An 18173-nucleotide genomic window follows, 5' to 3' on the forward strand; every position below is an offset into this window, starting at 1 on the left:
ACTCACAAACAATATCAAAAGTAAAAAATGAAACATTTAAAAGTAATTCAATTGTAATTAACCGGTCTGTTATCCATTTCCACCGAATCCGCGCTGGTTCTCGAGCCTGAGATGGACTAACGGTCTGCGGGTGGACTTTGAACTTCAGAACGCCGTCCTGTTTCACCCATAGCCGAAAGATGCCTGACTCCACAACCTGCCCATAAACAAACAATAACCAACTGTGAGAATATTTTATCATCTAAATGAATTATGGGAATCTGTGGTGTCAGAGGGAGAAGACGATACATCCTGCTGCTCACTGCGGGGTCAGGCTGCATAATCATTTCTAAAACTTCACTACAATTCAAGCCACTTCTCATGTTGCTCTTTTCACCATCAAATGACCAGCAAGTGGTTAAATCCACTTATCTTTTTTTGTTTCTTTTTTCCAAGTAGTTCTGAGAGCTGAGGTCCATATTTTTATTTTCTCAGACGCAAGTGTTCAAAAGGTCACACACTGCTATAATACTCCATAGAGAAGCCAGAAACTAAGCTTCTTTTGCAGAGTCCTAACTAAAGGGTTAATGGTGCCACCTGGTTCATCAACTATAAAAATTACACATTTTACCGCTTCCCAAAAGGGAATACCATCAATCAATGTTGTATATGGTGTCATGGCTTAACAATAAAAAAAATTTAAAAAAAGTGGTTATAATGGAAGTCAATGGGGCAAAAACTGCCACGAGGAGTAAATGAGGGAGAGAAAATTTATTTATTATTTATTTTTTGTTTTTTCTGATGCTGCACAAAAACTAAATGCAGCAAAGCCAATTGTTCTCTCATCTTTGACATGTCCAAGACAGTGATAAAAAAGTTTAAAAAACAAAAACCCAATTACATTTTATATAAAAATAATTTTACAAAAAAAGTCAGTGTTTTCTCCCCCAAAATCATTGACATCCAATTTTTGAAATTGACAATTAAGGAGTTAAAAATCCTGATTTAAAAAAAAAACAAAAAAAAAAAAAAAAAAACATTTAGTAGTTTTGATCAGGACTGAGGTTGATAAATAGATTTATGCAAAAAAAATAAAAAAAATAATCTGTTACACTTTATAGCAGTTTAATTTAGTGTCTGTTTTCAGCCACGAGGGTAACGAAAGGGTAGTGAATTTGCCCACAGCGTATCGTTGAGTTTGTGAACATTTTCAAAGCATTTTCCCAAAATGTGTAAAAAAAATGTCACAAACTCATTCCATTTGCTGAAACAGAACGTTATGGCCAAATTAAGACTCAAAAACACCCCACAGTAGAAGAAAACATCCCAAGGGATGCAGAAGGGTTAAATAGCATTTGTAATGGCAATAAATCTAGGGAATTTCAGGGTATTTAAACATTACTTTATTTAGGACACTGATATAGACAAAACTTATACAGGATTGCCATTATAGCTCTTCCACCACATCAGACTCTCATCTTTGATTTACGGACCCTTCCTCCACGTCTTCGGGGGAGCAGTTCAGTTTTCTGCCACAGACTTGGATTAGTAATGCCAATCACGCAGACAGCAATTCCCTCCCCAGCATTCCCACTGCGTTTACTCTCCTCATCTGACCCCATTCCCAGATCATCCTCCTTCTCATGAACCACCACCGCACGTCCCAGAATGGAGTGAGCCCCAAAGAGCTTGGCCTCCGGGAGCGTCAGGAAATTCCTTATAACTCCTTGCACGGAAAGAAAGTTGCCCAGGTCTCCAGGATGACTAGGGTGGTCAACGTCCTGCGGATTGTAATGAGGACCAACACTGACGCTGCCTTGACTGAGGTCTCCATACTGATGGATGTGGATGGCTCGAGATTGATGATCAATGGTAGGCAAACCACGGAGGTTTAGTTTCACTTCTAAAGGTCCATTGGGGAAGAGCTGCTTAAAAAGGACCTGCCCAGAGATCTTTGGCTGACAAGATGGTAAATTGGGGACAGGAGTGACTTCACAAGTGGCATAGATTGTGTTGTTGAACTCCACGACTTCTGGGATTGGAGCCTCGACAAGCAAAGGAACTGGATTGTCAGAGAACTCTCCTCCTCGTATATGCAGCACCAGCAATATCAGAGGGAATTTTAGAATGAGTTTCTCCATGTTGATCTTTAAAGCCTACAATGAAGAGTGGATTCAGTGAAATCATGCCATTTTGTTAAGAATGTTAGAATAAAATTCAGAGCTCTGCTTCAGGGAGCTTTGAGATTAGACGTTTGCAAAGGAAAACCACAAAATAAATTGTATTTTTTTTACCCTTGTGAAAAAAGAAGTGTTTAATTGTATTGAATGTGCTCTTATGCACTTCAAATCTTGAAAGTATCATTTAAAAAGGTCTACTTGCAGATAATAACATTTAAATAAAATTACTTAAGTGTACATACAGTACACGTTCATAAGCATGTTTTAAGTGTTTTAAATGTCAGTAAATTCAGCAGTACAAATTAACCAGATTTCAGATGAGACAATATAATATGAAATTACAGATAAAAGAATTTTAAATAATAAAATACAAATTATCTGCCAATGGAATGAGAAAAGTAATATTTCTGTTTGGGATATAAACAAGAATTAAATGAGAAGTATTTCTCACCTTATTGGCAGATAGTTTTGCTTGTTTCAAGCAAAAACACTTAAGTTTGATTTTATTTTGAAGAAAACAATGAAAAGTATCTTATGTCATTTTACTTAAATGCATCTTGATTAAATAGATATTTAGACTAGAAACGAGACAAAATCAGTAAGTAAGAAGCTCATATTTTTTGCTGCGCATAATGCATACTCTTTTTAAAAGCATGTCAAAGTGTACTTTTTTCACAAGGAGAAGTAAACTAAAAGACAAAATGTATGTTTTAGATTAAACAAACTTTTTTTGTTTGTTGTAAAAGCAGCAAAGGTACATTACCGTATGACTGGAATGTTGTCCTTAAACTGTGTGCAGACTGAATATTGCAGTCATAAGATTACTGTGAGCAGTCCTGAACTGGGTTTAAGAGAGCATTCCCTTTGCAATCAAACTTTGTATTATTGATGGGCAACTCATGTGGAGCTACAGGTTAACCATGTTAACTCAAATTGTTTACTAGAGTGTGCCTTTTAGTCACTAATTAAGGTCACCTGCGTCTCATTTAGCTCCCTTTTGTTGGCCTGTGCACTCAGGCCACATCCACACAAAGCCAGTCAAAACGATGCAGTTTACATGCCAGACCAGTATGTGGCGCTGTAATTCTGCCACAGAAATTAAAACAGAGAAGCAGAGTAGTGGCTAGACTCCTTTGCTGCGTCCCAATTCGCCTACTTATACTACGTCCTAAAAGTATGTACTCTTTTTGTGAAGAAAAAGTATATACTTTTGAGTGTGTAGCAGAAAAGTATGCAAGCTTCGGGACATACTACTTGCCATCTTTAACGGACTCTGTCGCTTAGTTACGTGCATCCCGTCACCGTTTATCTGCCCTGTCAATCATCGTCAGATTCGTCACAGTTCAAATCCATCACATTCAGTTTAATCTCCTACCGTATCGGAGAGAAATGTAGCCGCTCGTTGATCTGCCATTTGTGGGTCTTTAATGCAGAGACTCTCCTCATGTGTTTGCAGTTTAAATATAATGATGCATTTAAAAGTTAATGGCTAAACGTGTCATTACAAAAGTTCTCAATGCTGCTGCGGGTGAAATATAATGTGACAACACTGAATAAATATATTTTTGTCAGGTTAAATATGGATAGTTGGTCACTCAAACCCCTTTATCTAAAGTTCTCTACTTAACCGTCGAACTCGCACATCCGTCAAGTTTGTAGTTTTTTAACGCTTTTTATCCGCGTTTGTAGTTCTAATCGAATCCTCGGCCAACTCGCAATGGGTTGTGGGCAATATCAGCCGTTAGAGTGCCCATCGATCCATACTGTGAATTCGGACCGGAAATAGTAAACCATCCGGGAATCTTTGGAATACTCTTTTCAACATACTACGATTTGGGACATACTAATTCTATTTTCGAATACTATTTAGGATGGATAGTATGCGAATTGGGACGCAGGGCATGTATGTATCGCTGCAGCCCGGAGACCTGCAGGTGGGAGGAGTTTACGCAGCAAGTGGGTGGAGCTTATGCCGCAAGTAGGAGGTATTTTGACAAATGTGCAAGTGGGAGGGGCTTATGCCGCACGTAGGAGGGATTTCACAAACGTGTGTGGAAATCCTTTTTAGTCTATGAGAAATCCCCAAGCGTTTGAGGCCGAGGACCGCGGTGAATGAGAGAGGCAGGAAGTAGCGACAGTAATGAAATGAGACCATTAAATATCAGGTTCTATATCATGGTTTAATTTCTTACGTCTTTGTTATTATCGTGTGCCCAGACTGGCTTTCGACGTGACTTCATCGTTTACATTGAGTGGTACTGAACAGTAGGCTACCACTCAATGTAAATGATGAAGTCACTTACACCTTTTGCCATACTTAAAGGGATGCTGTTTTAAATTCAAGGCTGTAATGTAGGCCTTACTCAAGCCTATTTCTCAATATTAGCTACACAATCTACAATATCACAATGAGATGCAATTGCACTCAGCGAAGTGAATTTGTAAATGCATGAAAAACAGTTGGCTAATGTAAACTTTTGTTGTTGTTACCATTCATCTTAACTGCATTTTTTTTAAATAGCAGACTAATGTTCTTCTGAAGATTACACATATTAAATTGAAATCTCAGGGTGGATAAATTATTTTTTAATGAATAAAATCATGTACAAGTCCCTCATTAATTGTATTATTTTTAGTGTTTTTTTATTATTTGTGTAAACACTATTGCAGCACATTGGAATTCATCTACATGCAGTAAACACAGCAAAATCCAAGGTGGAATGTTTCTGAATAAATGCCCTGGAGCTCGCCTCGCTTTCCCTTCCCAGCATAACCTGGTGGAGACACAAGAAGAGCAATAAGCACTAGGGTTTATGTTGACATTGAACAATTACAAACATTAAGAATAATTTCTCAGCTCTGTATGTCCATGCCATGCAAGTGAATGGTGTCCAAAACTCCAAGCGATGACATAAGTAAATTATACTTTATTACTATTTTTAGTATTCCTTTTAAATGCCACACCTAGACTAACAACTAGTTTATTCATCACCAATTTATACAAAATGTACCAAGTGTTCAGCATTTGTACTCAAACTGGCACTCCAAACAAGTGGAGATGGAGTACATTTTCCATAAGAGCTGTTTGTAGTGTGAAGATGTATTTTTCCAACTTGCTACACCAGAGGGTTTTTCCCCTCTGGAAAAATATTTTAAAAATAATTTTAAAAAAAAAGTAACATAACATTTAACTTTATCAGTGTTGTTCTTGTTATGGGTTTTATTTTTTAATGTCAATATTTCATTTCTAGCCATAAGAAGTGTGCCTGATTTTTCCATTTTTATCCCCCAAATATATCCCTGAACCTATAGAGCAAACCAATTCCGGGCTTGTAGGCAGCATCTCCTTCTTCAAGAACAACTTCAAGCAATATGTTCTTAAGCAACGCTCCTGATAACTGAAAAGATAGCAACAGTTAGCACAGGCTGTTAAAAAAGCACATTATATAACATTATTTTTGTATTGCCACAAGTTTCAGGGAGAAGTGCAGAGCATTCTTCCTCTGAAATTGTCTGTATTGCCTGTATTGAAATTGTCTGTAAGAGGCTTCAACGGCCGATGTTGGGGCTTTTAAAGGTGGCGTGAGGGAACTACAGAGTTTTCTTTGTCGTGCCTTTCTCGTTTTGCATTATGGTAAACATCATTTATTTTGTGCTAGCTATGAAAGGGAGCAATTCACCATAAGGTACTCCACATCACTTAACTTGGTGCTCACGTTCACTGTACCTAAATTGTTAAGTTCACCAAACTGGGTACACCAGAAGTTCAGTACACCATGCTGGGTACTACCGATCAAAACTTCCCCATGAGTCCCAACATGTATTGCGGCGTGAATAAATTATTCATCTGAATTGTGACTCATTTTCCTTGATTCTTACTACTTGCTTTTATTTTTGTTGTTTTTGTTCTTATGTTTTTGGAGCTTGTTTTATGTTCAGAGTTGATCTGTTTATCAGATTTTTTTGTGTTGTTTTTTGGTCACCATTTTAGAGATTCATACGTGGATTCTTGATGTATCTGTGTATCTAACTAATGTTTTAGTGCAAGTTAAAAAATGATTTAATTATCACAACAGTGAAGGATTTCACAGTTATTATTAATAATACTTCAAAACTATTAAGAACTGCTTCGATAATCAGAGCTTTGCATGAGATCCGATTCTGCCAATATATAATGTTATCAATGAATAAACAACTTCACTTGATATTTTCTCTTGACTTTTTGTTCCATAACAAATGTCTCACAAACACATAGCAGCCAGAGAACCACTAATATAACACAGTCAAGGGTCAAGAATCCAACTAAAGACAACACTTCTCTCCATCATGGTGACTTCCAACAAAACTATTATTTTCATGAAAACAGAAATAAAGTCAATCTGGGCTGCGTTTTCCCAAAAGCATTGTAAGCCTAAGTTGATTGTAGAGACCATTGGTGGCAATTGTTCTACGTTCAACTTAAGCATACAATGCTTTTGGGAAACGCAGCCCTGGTTAGTTATAAGTTAGTACACATATTATTGTTAGGTTTAGTAACTTACGATTTTTTTGTCATCTGAATTTAATCTTCTACTCAAAATGACACCTCCATACTCAAAGCAATCTATCGGATGTCTGTAATCATGGCTGCATTGCATTTTATTACAGCAAAGTGCCATTACGATTTAACCAAACGATCTACTCCTTCTTGCCATTAAAAATCACACAAAAATAACTTTATGTCAATATATTTTTGCTTACCCAAAGATTGCACACAATGAAAAAGACTCCTTGATTTGAATCAGCAACAAGCAACAGATGAGGAGAAAAGGACCACCTGTAAAAAGTAATCAGTTGACTTTACTTAGAAAAGCTGTGGAAACTGATTGCCTCAGAATTTTCAAGCAAGTTAGGTCATCATTTTTGACTTGCTACTACTTTGTAGAGTTAACTTGTGTATTTGTAGAGGTTACCATAAAACTTGAGTGCAAGTAACTACTTTTTTAAAAGTTCAGCCAACTTAAATATATACAGGTCCTTCTCAAAAAATGTGCATATTGTGTTAAAAGTTCATTATTTTCCAAATGTAATGATAAAAATTAAACTTTCATATATTTTAGATTCATTGCACACCAACTGAAATATTTAAGGTCTTTTATTGTTTTAATACTGATGATTTTGGCATACAGCTCATGAAACCCCAAAATTCCTGTCTCAAATAATTAGCATATCATGAAAAGGTTCTCTAAACGAGCTATTAACCTAATCATCTGAATCAACTAATTAACTCTAAACACCTGCAAAAGATTCCTGAGGCTTTTGAAAACTCCCAGCCTGCTTCATTACTTAAAACCGCAATCATGGGGTTCAATCTGCCGACATGACTGCTGTCCAGAAGGCCATCATAGACACCCTCAAGCGAGAGGGTAAGACACAGAAAGAAAATTCTGAACGAATATGTCACGGAGTGACTTTGTAAAGGCGGAACTAAAAGTGAGGGAGATTTGTTCCGCCCGGACCATAATTCGGGAACTCCGAGGAGGGAAAATCAGGGCATTATTGATCACAGGTGCAGAGACGAGAGGGTCACAGATTGTGCAACTGGAGTGACAGAGGAGTATAAAGAAGGCCTCAGAAACAGAAAGAGGGAGTTGTCCTTTTGGAGCTGATGCGGTGAGGGTGTTGGTCAAGTTAGAGTGTTTGGGTGAGTGCAGTGGAAAGAAGGCGGAGACAAGAGTTGGGCAGAAACAGAAACCGGGCTGAGTATACTGAGATATGTATCTAACTGTGAAATGTTCTATGGACATGTGTAACACATTCTGGGTGGTTGAACATAGGGAGATTCGCCAGAAGTATCGCCAAAGGAGGCCCTTTCGACAGGTCACGGGTAGTGCAGAAGTATCCAGGAGCTGGAAAGAGGAGGGAAAAGAGACCTCGAGTTAGTAACGGAGTGAGTACCATAAAACCATTATACAGTAGCCATATCATCTCGAGTGAACTATCTGTGAGCCTTTTTGGTGAGTCTGTGGCATTGTATGAGAGCGGCCCCACCGTGAAGGAGGATTGTGGGTGAGCCGGGACTAGTGAGTGAGAGGAGACGTTGGGGTGTCGTGGCGGCGACGCTAAACCTGAATATTTGCTGCATCAGTGGCTCTACGATTTCCAGGACGAGTCCCTGGCCAGATGGGGTTTTTGACCCTAAATTCACCAAGACTGTGTGGAGTGCAGTGGGTGAGTCCTTGTCCTTTGCTGTGAGTGTATACACTTGAAAATTGCAGTGTGGTGCTGTGTTTGTGTTGTCAACAACCACCTTTCAGGCCTGACGAAATCCTTTGAAGGAAGTAATCACTGAGGCGGGCAAAGGAATCATCTCAAATTATATGCCGCTGACCACATCCTGATCTTTCAGTCTCCACGTGACAGTGGTGGGAACCAATTTCAAGTAAGAACATTGTGGATACAGTGGGAAGCACAGACGGTGAGGAGTTGGCTGCTGTTAGGAGGAAATCAGCTGTGTGTGTATTGTTACCTGTTGTAGAATCCTTAAAAGGTCCGCCCCTGTCTGTATCTCTTGCTCTGTCGTGTGGAGGAAAAAGGAGGGAAGCGTGCGACCAACCCAGTGTAACACCCCGGGTGAAACAACTTACCTGTGTGCGACATAAGTGGAGGCCGTGTTCGGCCCAGCACACCAGCAGCTTTCGATCCAATCTCTATCAGCAGTTGGTTGAAGCCACAGAACAGGAACGCCTGACGTCTACTTCTGTGAAGGTCTGGGAGTTACATCTTTTCCTGTTCCCGTGTATGCCCAAAGCTAAAGCCAGTATATTGTGTTGTACACCCGCCTGTATGCCCAAGTGAAGCCCCAGTTACCTTTGATGTGTTCACCTTATGCCCAAAGCTAAAGCCAGCATATAGTGTTGTACACCCGCCTGTATGCTCAAGTGAAGCCCTAGCTACCTTTGAGGTACTTAGCTTATGCCCAAAAGCTAAAGCCAGCATATTGTGTTGTACACCCGCCCGTATGCCCAAGTGAAGCCCCAGCAACCTTCAAATGTACTTACCTTATGTCCAAAGCTAAAGCCAGCATATTGTGTTGTACACCAACCCGTATGCCCAAGTGAAGCCCCAGTTACCTTTGATGTGTTCACCTTATGCCCAAAGCTAAAGCCAGCATATTGTGTTGTACACCCACCTGTATGCCCAAGTGAAGCCCCAGCTACCTTTGATGTACTTACCTTATGCCCAAAAGCTAAAGCCAGCACATTGTGTTGTACACCCGCCTGTATGCCCAAGCGAAGCCCCAGCTACCTTTAAATGTACTTACCTTATGCCAAAAGCTAAAGCCAGCACATTGTGTTGCACACCCGCCTGTATGCCCAAGTGAAGCCCAAGTTAACTTTGATGTGCTTACCCTATGTCCAAAGCTAAAGCCAGCATATTGTATTGTACCCCCGTCTGTATGCCCAAGTGAAGCCCCAGCTACCTTTGATGTACTTAACTTATGCCCAAAAGCTAAAGCCAGTATATTGTGTTGTACACCCGCCCGTATGCCCAAGTGAAGCCCCAGCTACCTTTGATGTACTTACCTTATGCCCAAAAGCTAAAGCCAGCATATTGTGTTGTACACCCGCCCGTATGCCCAAGTGAAGCCCCGGCGACCTTTAAATGTACTTACCTTATGCCCAAAAGCTAAAGCCAGCATATTGTGTTGTACACCCGCCCGTATGCCCAAGTTAAGCCCCGGCGACCTTAAAATGTACTTAACTTATGCCCAAAGCTAAAGCCAGCATATTGTGTTGTACACCCGCCCGTATGCCCAAGTGAAGCCCCGGCGACCTTTAAATGTACTTACCTTATGCTCAAAGCTAAAGCCAACATATTGTGTTGTACACCCGCCTGTATGCCCAAGTGAAGCCCCAGCTACCTTTGATGTATTTACCCTATGCCCAAAGCTAAAGCCAGCATATTGTGTTGTACACCCGCCTGTATGACCAAGTGAAGCCCCAGTTAACTTTGAGACTTACCTGTGCTCCGAGAGAAGAGTCAGCGGCCTCTCTGTCCACCGTCCGTGTCCAGTCTTGTCATACTTACCTGTATGTTCTTGTGCAGTTCCATCGGCACCTGGACGACTGGGAGTTCAGCCCGCTGGGCCGCCTCGGAGTTCATCACAAGTGGATTTTAGCCTCCCTGTCCCCACCCTTTTCCATATTTTAAATAACTTAATAAAGTCTGTTTTAAATTTTCACTTAACCTCTCATGTGTCTGGTCATTCTTGGGACCTCCTCGAGGTGGAAACTAGGGAGGGGCGTGACTCACGTCATCTGTGGTCCGCTCCGACCTGTGACAAATAGGCTGTTCCCAGAGTGCTGTATCAAGACACCTCAGTGGGATGTCTGTGGGAAGGAAAAAGTGTGGCAAAAAACGCTGCACAACGAGAAGAGGTGACCGGACCCTGAAGAAGATTGTGGAGAAGGACCGATTCCAGACCTTGCGGGACCTGTGGAAGCAGTGGACTGAGTCTGGAGTAGAAACATCCAGAGCCACCGTGCACAGGCGTGTGCAGGAAATGGGCTACAGGTGCCACAATCCCCAGGTCAAGCCACTTTTGGGCTACAGAGAAGCAGCACTGGACTGTTGCTCAGTGGTCCAAAGTACTTTTTTCGGATGAAAGCAAATTTTGCATGTCATTCGGAAATCAAGGTGCCAAAGTCTGGAGGAAGACTGGGGAGAAGGAAATGCCAAAATGCCTGAAGTCCAGTATCAAGTACCCACAGTCAGTGATGTCTGGGGTGCCATGTCAGCTGCTGGTGTTGGTCCACTGTGTTTTATCAAGGGCATGGTCAATGCAGCTAGCTATCAGGAGATTTCGGAGCACTTCATGCTTCCATCTGCTGAAAAGCTTTATGGAGATGAAGATTTGGTTTTTCAGCACGACCTGGCACCTGCTCACAGTGCAAAATCCACTGGTAAATGGTTTTCTGACCATGGTATTACTGTGCTAAATTGGCCTGCCAACTCTCCTGACCTGAACCCTATAGAGAATCTGTGGGATGTTGTGAAGAGAAAGTTGAGACGCATGACCCAACACTCAGGATGAGCTTAAGGCCGCTATCGAAGCATCCTGGGCCTCCATAACACCTCAGCAGTGCCACAGGCTGATTGCCTCCATGCCACGCCGCATTGAAGCAGTCATTTCTGCAAAAGGATTCCCGACCAAGTATTGAGTGCATAACTGAACATAATTATTTGAAGGTTGACTTTTTTTTGCATTAAAAACACTTTTCTTTTATTGGTCGGATGAAATATGCAAAATATTTTGAGACAGGAATTTTGGGTTTTCATGAGCTGTATGCCAAAATCATCAGTATTAATTTAATTAATTTTTATCATTACATTTGAAAAAAAAAAGAAAAAAAAAATATTTTATCACAATATGCTAATTTTTTTAGAAGGACCTGTAAGTTGGGGTTTGTAAGCAGAACTCAAACAAAAGAGTTCTTTTAACTAGTTCTTTTAATGTCTGCTTGTTCATTTTACTAGAAGAATGTGTGGGAACTGATTGCCTTAAAATTCTCAAGTAAGCTGAACTTAACACTCAATTAAGTAACTTAATTGCATCAAGTTGTTCTTACTTAAACCATTCAAGTTGTGTTGACATAATTCTATCTGTGAGCTGAGGAAGTGTACTCCCAGAATGCATTGCAGCATGAATAGATTAATCACAGCGCAATCATAACTCTGTTTTATTATTGTTGGCTTTATTTTACCATTGTATTTGCTGTCTCTTGTCAGTATAACCCCAATAATGACAGCAAATGATCTTGTAATGGTCTTATTAAGTGTAAAGAAAATAAAATAAAATGTTATCATTGTTGTGTTTTGCATGCTGAATGTTAAAAGTCTGTGTGTGACTCAAGCATGGTCAATTGTTAGATATTGTCACAAATATAGAGGCATTATTTCAACATAACTAAAGGTCCCATTCTTCGCGTATTTTCGAAGCTTTGATTATGTTTACAGTGTGCAATATAACATGAGTTCATGTTTCGCGTGTAAAAAAAGAGTATTTTCACACAATTTACTTATCTGTATACCTCTGTTTCCTCTGTCCTAAAAACGGCCTGATGATTTCCTTGTTCTATGAAGTCCCTCCTTCAAAAATACGTAATGAGTTCTGATTAGGCCAGCGCTTCCCGCGGTGTGATTGGACAGCAGCTTAGTGCACGTTGCCCGGAAAGCTCCTGCCTCTTACCATAACGGGTAGATACGCGCACTCAATGTTATTGCAAAAATGTCTATATTGCCTTATCAATTTGAGCCGGAATCAGACCCGGAGAATATCGAAGAGGATCGATTACAACCTGCTCAGGAAAGACTTTTGCTGGATGTTTCAGAATGGTAAACTGTCTATTCAGTAGTTTAAACTGATCATTACAAACACCAACAATCGATGGTATCTGAATGAATTACTACACTTTTAAATGCTAAGTTTTTCGGATTAGTTTCAATTACCATCTAACGTTAGTTAACAAAGCTAAACAGTGTTGCACTTTGTGTCATGAGTTACATAAACTGTTAAACGGACCAACTTAAATAATAAAATACACATACCGGTTGTAGTCCATAAACAACGCCTCCTCCAGACAAAGAGGGAACTGCGTCATCTTTTAAGAATAATCTTTCTGCGAATCCGGCATTAAACTGATTGAGATTGAGGAAGCAGTCCTCAGCAAAATGTGCTTAAATTGGGATTATAATTTTCTGGAACCGAGTTAAACATGAACTGTAGCCATTGATCTCTACGTACCGCGTCCGTGGGAAGGCCAAACAAAGGTGATTTGACTCCTGGATGAAAATAACAGCGTTTCAATGGCATGGCGACAAACACACTCTACAAAAACAGCGCTTCCTATTCTCGACCTGCGAGAGCAAAAGGACAATATATATATATATATATATATATATATATATATATATATATATATATATATATACAGGCCTTTCTTATCCAACTGAAATATTTCAGGTCTTTTGTTGTTTTAATACTGATGATTTTGGCATACAGCTAAAAAAATAAAAAAAAATCCTATCTCAAAAAATTATCATATTTCATCAGACCAATTAAAGAAAAGTGTTTTTAATGCAAAAAAGTCAGCCTTCAAATAATTATGTTCAGTTATGCACTCAATTCTTGGTCGGGAATCCTTTTGAAGAAATGACTGCGTCAATGCGGCGTGGCATGGAGGCGATCAGCCTGTGGCACCCAGGATGCTTCGATAGCGGCCTTAAGCTCATCCAGAGTGTTGGGTCATGCGTCTCTCGCCAGGTGTACGCTGGAAATTTGGTGTACACACTTTTGATAAATGAGGGCCAGTGTGTCCCTATACACTATAAAACCTATTACTATGATGTATTCCATTTTTTGGTGTAAAATTTACCTTAAATTTTAGTAAATTAAAAAAAACAGTATTTATGAGTAAAATGAACTGTTATTTATGAGTAATATTAACTTTAAAGTATGACTAATTTACTCTAAACCTTTGCGAAATACTCTTAAAAATACACAAAACCACACTTATGACATTGGCCTTTATTGTCAATAAGTACAGCATAACTGTTTTGACATGTATACGATATTTTACACAATATTTACAACATTTAAACTCAAACAATATCAAAAGTAAAAAATGAAACATTTAAAAGTAATTCAATTGTAATTAACTGGTCTGTTATCCATTTCCACCGAATCCGCGCTGGTTCTCGAGCCTGAGATGGACTAACGGTCTGCGGGTGGACTTTGAACTTCAGAACGCCGTCCTGTTTCACCCATAGCCGAAAGATGCCTGACTCCACAACCTGCCCATAAACAAACAATAACCAACTGTGAGAATATTTTATCATCCAAATGAATTATGGGAATCTGTGGTGTCAGAGGGAGAAGACGATACATCCTGCTGCTCACTGCGGGGTCAGGCTGCATAATCATTTCTAAAACGTCACTACAATTCAAGCCACTTCTCATGTCGCTCTTTTCACCATCAAATGACCAGCAAGTGGTTAAATCCACTTATCTTTTTTTGTTTCTTTTTTCCATGTAGTTCTGAGAGCTGAGGTGCATATTTTTATTTTCTCAGACGCAAGTGTTCAAAAGGTCACACACTGCTATAATACTCCATAGAGAAGCCAGAAACTAAGCTTCTTTTGCAGAGTCCTAACTAAAGGGTTAATGGTGCCACCTGGTTATCAACTATAAAAATTACACATTTTACCTCTTCCCAAAAGGGAATACCATCAATCAATGTTGTATATGGTGTCATGGCTTAACAATAAAAGTGGTTATAATGGAAGTCAATGGGGCAAAAACTGCCACGAGGAGTAAATGAGGGAGAGAAAAATCTGATGCTGCACAAAAACTAAATGCAGCAAAGCCAATTGGTTTCTCATCTTTGACATGTCCAAGACAGTGATAAAAAGGTTCTGGTTCTGATAAAAAAAAAAAATCTGTTACACTTTATAGCAGTTTAATTTAGTGTCTGTTTTCAGCCACGAGGGTAACAAAAGGGTAGTGAATTTGCCCACAGCGTATCGTTGAGTTTGTGAACATTTTTCAAAGCATTTTCCCAAAATGTGTAAAAAGATTTGTCACCAAAACTCATTCCATTTGCTGAAACAGAACGTTATGGCCAAATTAAGACTCAAAAACACCCCACAGTAGAAGAAAACATCCCAAGGGATGCAGAAGGGTTAAATAGCATTTGTAATGGCAATAAATCTAGGGAATTTCAGGGTATTTAAACATTACTTTATTTAGGACACTGATATAGACAAAACTTATACAGGATTGCCATTATAGCTCTTCCACCACATCAGACTCTCATCTTTGACTTACGGACCCTTCCTCCACGTCTTCGGGGGAGCAGTTCAGTTTTCTGCCACAGACTTGGATTAGTAATGCCAATCACGCAGACAGCAATTCCCTCCCCAGCATTCCCACTGCGTTTACTCTCCTCATCTGACCCCATTCCCAGATCATCCTCCTTCTCATGAACCACCACCGCACGTCCCAGAATGGAGTGAGCCCCAAAGAGCTTGGCCTCCGGGAGCGTCAGGAAATGCCTTATAACTCCTTGCACGGAAAGAAAGTTGCCCAGGTCTCCAGGGTGACTAGGGTGGTCAACGTCCTGCGGATTGTAATGAGGACCAACACTGACGCTGCCTTGACTGAGGTCTCCATACTGATGGATGTGGATGGCTCGAGATTGATGATCAATGGTAGGCAAACCACGGAGGTTTAGTTTCACTTCTAAAGGTCCATTGGGGAAGAGCTGCTTAAAAAGGACCTGCCCAGAGATCTTTGGCTGGCAAGATGGTAAATTGGGGACAGGAGTGACTTCACAAGTGGCGTAGATTGTGTTGTTGAACTCCACGACTTCTGGGATTGGAGCCTCGACAAGCAAAGGAACTGGATTGTCAGAGAACTCTCCTCCTCGTATATGCAGCACCAGCAATATCAGAGGGAATTTTAGAATGAGTTTCTCCATGTTGAGCTTTAAAGCCTACAATGAAGAGTGGATTCAGTGAAATCATGCCATTTTGTTAAGAATGTTAGAATAAAATTCAGAGCTCCGCTTCAGGGAGCTTTGAGATTAGACATTTGCAAAGGAAAACCACAAAATAAATTGTATTTTTTTTTACCCTTGTGAAAAAAGAAGTGTTTAATTGTATTGAATGTGCTCTTATGCACTTCAAATCTTGAAAGTATCATTTAAAAAGGTCTACTTGCAGATAATAACATTTAAATAAAACTACTATTACTTTAAAGTACATTTATTTTGTTGCGTTGACTAAAAGTACATAATTTGATCTGACACGTTATTTAATATTAAACGCAAGTTACTATATTTAAAATCTAATAAATTGCACCACCATTATTTATACAGTCGCATTTTTAAATACACAACATAAACACTTCAATAGGAATTAAAGTACTTTAGTTAACCATAAATGCACAGTAAAATGTCAGTAAATTCAGCAGTACAAATTAACCAGATTTCAGATGAGACAATTTAATATGAAATTACAGATAAAAGAATTTTAAATAATAAAATACAAATTATCTGCCAATGGAATGAGAAAAGTAATATTTCTGTTTGGGATATAAACAAGAATTAAATGAGAAGTATTTCTCACCTTATTTGCAGATAGTTTTGCTTGTTTCAAGCAAAAACACTTAAGTTTGATTTTATTTTTAAGAAAACAATGAAAAGTATCTTATGTCATTTTACTTAAATGCATCTTGATTAAATAGATATTTAGACTAGAAACGAGACAAAATCAGTAAGTAAGAAGCTCATATTTTTTGCAGCGCATAATGCATACTCTTTTTAAAAGCATGTCAAAGTGTACTTTTTTCACAAGGATAAGTAAACTAAAAGACAAAATGTATGTTTTTGATTAAACAAACTTTTTTTGTTTGTTGTAAAAGCAGCAAAGGTACATTACCGTATGACTGGAATGTTGTCCTTAAACTGTGTGCAGACTGAATATTGCAGTCATAAGATTACTGTGAGCAGTCCTGAACTGGGTTTAAGAGAGCATTCCCTTTGCAATCAAACTTTGTATTATTGATGGGCAACTCATGTGGAGCTACAGGTTAACCATGTTAACTCAAATTGTTTACTAGAGTGTGCCTTTTAGTCACTAATTAAGGTCACCTGCGTCTCATTTAGCTCCCTTTTGTTGGCCTGTGCACTCAGGCCACATCCACACAAAGCCAGTTACATGCCAGACCAGTATGTGGCGCATTAATTCTGCCACAGAAATTAAAACAGAGAAGCAGAGTAGTGGCTAGAAGGGGTAAAGCAACAGTTGGAAGTGAGGAAAATATCATGATAAAATAACAATACATACATTTGCTCAGGGTCCGTTCTTCGTACCTCGCTTAATACGTCTGAGATGATTTGACAGATCCTCTCATCGTGTTAACTGATCTCTGGATAATTTGGTTCTCAAATTATTTTGTGGATTGGGATATGTTTTTGGGATCAAATTATTATGTGGATTCTGCCAATATATAATGTTATCAATGAATAAACAACTTCACTTGATATTTTCTCTTGACTTTTTGTTCCATAACAAATGTCTCACAAACACATAGCAGCCAGAGAACCACTAATATAACACAGTCAAGGGTCAAGAATCCAACTAAAGACAACACTTCTCTCCATCATGGTGACTTCCAACAAAACTATTATTTTCATTAAAACAGAAATAAAGTCAATCTGGGCTGCGTTTCCCAAAAGCATTGTAAGCCTAATGGGTCACACTGTGCGATTTTTCAAAATCCTTTGCGAATGTCCCTTGTCAGACTGTACGAACATGATCCCCGTGTCACACTGTAAGATCTCAGTTGTCATTAATGTCAGACTGCACGATAGTTTAGGCGCGCTAAAAACGGACGCGCGCAAGAAATCTCACCTGAAGCTTTATATCATCAATGAATGACGCGTTCAGTGACAGTGAGCTGCATTACACGCGGGACTGAATACTGGCTACAAATAAATTTCTAGCTCTCGTTTTGGTCATAGTTTGTCTTGAAAAACCGAGATATTTGACTGTTGTCGTAGGAGAAGTCACACTGCAGGATTCTGTGCCAAATCTTCTGACACTGCCAGAATTTCGTCTGAGGTAAAATGTGATCACAGCGCTCATTAATCGGCGGCCGGTGAACATGTCAAACTAACGACCAAAGACGTCAGATTTTAGCCTAGGATCTGAGGAATCTTTTAGGATTTCCTAAATTTGTCTCAGACGGCCAAATCATGGCCAAAATCGCACAGTGTGCACCCGGCTTAAGTTGATTGTAGAGACCATTGGTGGCAATTGTTCTACATTCAACTTAAGCATACAATGCTTTTGGGAAACGCAGCCCTGGTTAGTTATAAGTTAGAACACATATTATTGTTAGGTTTAGTAACTTACGATTTTATTGTCATCTGAATTTAATCTTCTACTCAAAATGACACCTCCATACTC

At 39.3% G+C, this 18173-nt stretch overlaps 2 protein-coding genes across 2 annotated transcripts; both read right to left on the reverse strand.

Annotated features, from left to right (window-relative positions):
- Positions 1-1359: 1359 nt before the first annotated feature.
- Positions 1360-3090, reverse strand: LOC137083120 (extracellular superoxide dismutase [Cu-Zn]-like). Its single transcript, XM_067448829.1, has 2 exons — positions 2923-3090; positions 1360-2135 (listed from the first exon to the last, which is right to left on the reverse strand). The coding sequence occupies exon 2, from the start codon at positions 2118-2120 to the stop codon at positions 1446-1448; it is 675 nt and encodes a 224-aa protein (XP_067304930.1). The 5' UTR covers positions 2121-2135; positions 2923-3090; the 3' UTR covers positions 1360-1445.
- Positions 3091-14918: 11828 nt separating this feature from the next.
- LOC137083126 (extracellular superoxide dismutase [Cu-Zn]-like) lies at positions 14919-16793 on the reverse strand. The gene is made up of 2 exons (XM_067448841.1): positions 16641-16793; positions 14919-15694 (listed from the first exon to the last, which is right to left on the reverse strand). Exon 2 carries the CDS (start codon positions 15677-15679, stop codon positions 15005-15007), a length of 675 nt encoding a protein of 224 aa, XP_067304942.1. The 5' UTR covers positions 15680-15694; positions 16641-16793; the 3' UTR covers positions 14919-15004.
- Between the last annotated feature and the right edge of the window lie 1380 nt (positions 16794-18173).

This window comes from Pseudorasbora parva, chromosome 1 (assembly GCF_024679245.1).
Source record: "Pseudorasbora parva isolate DD20220531a chromosome 1, ASM2467924v1, whole genome shotgun sequence".
Lineage (NCBI taxonomy): Eukaryota > Metazoa > Chordata > Actinopteri > Cypriniformes > Gobionidae > Pseudorasbora > Pseudorasbora parva.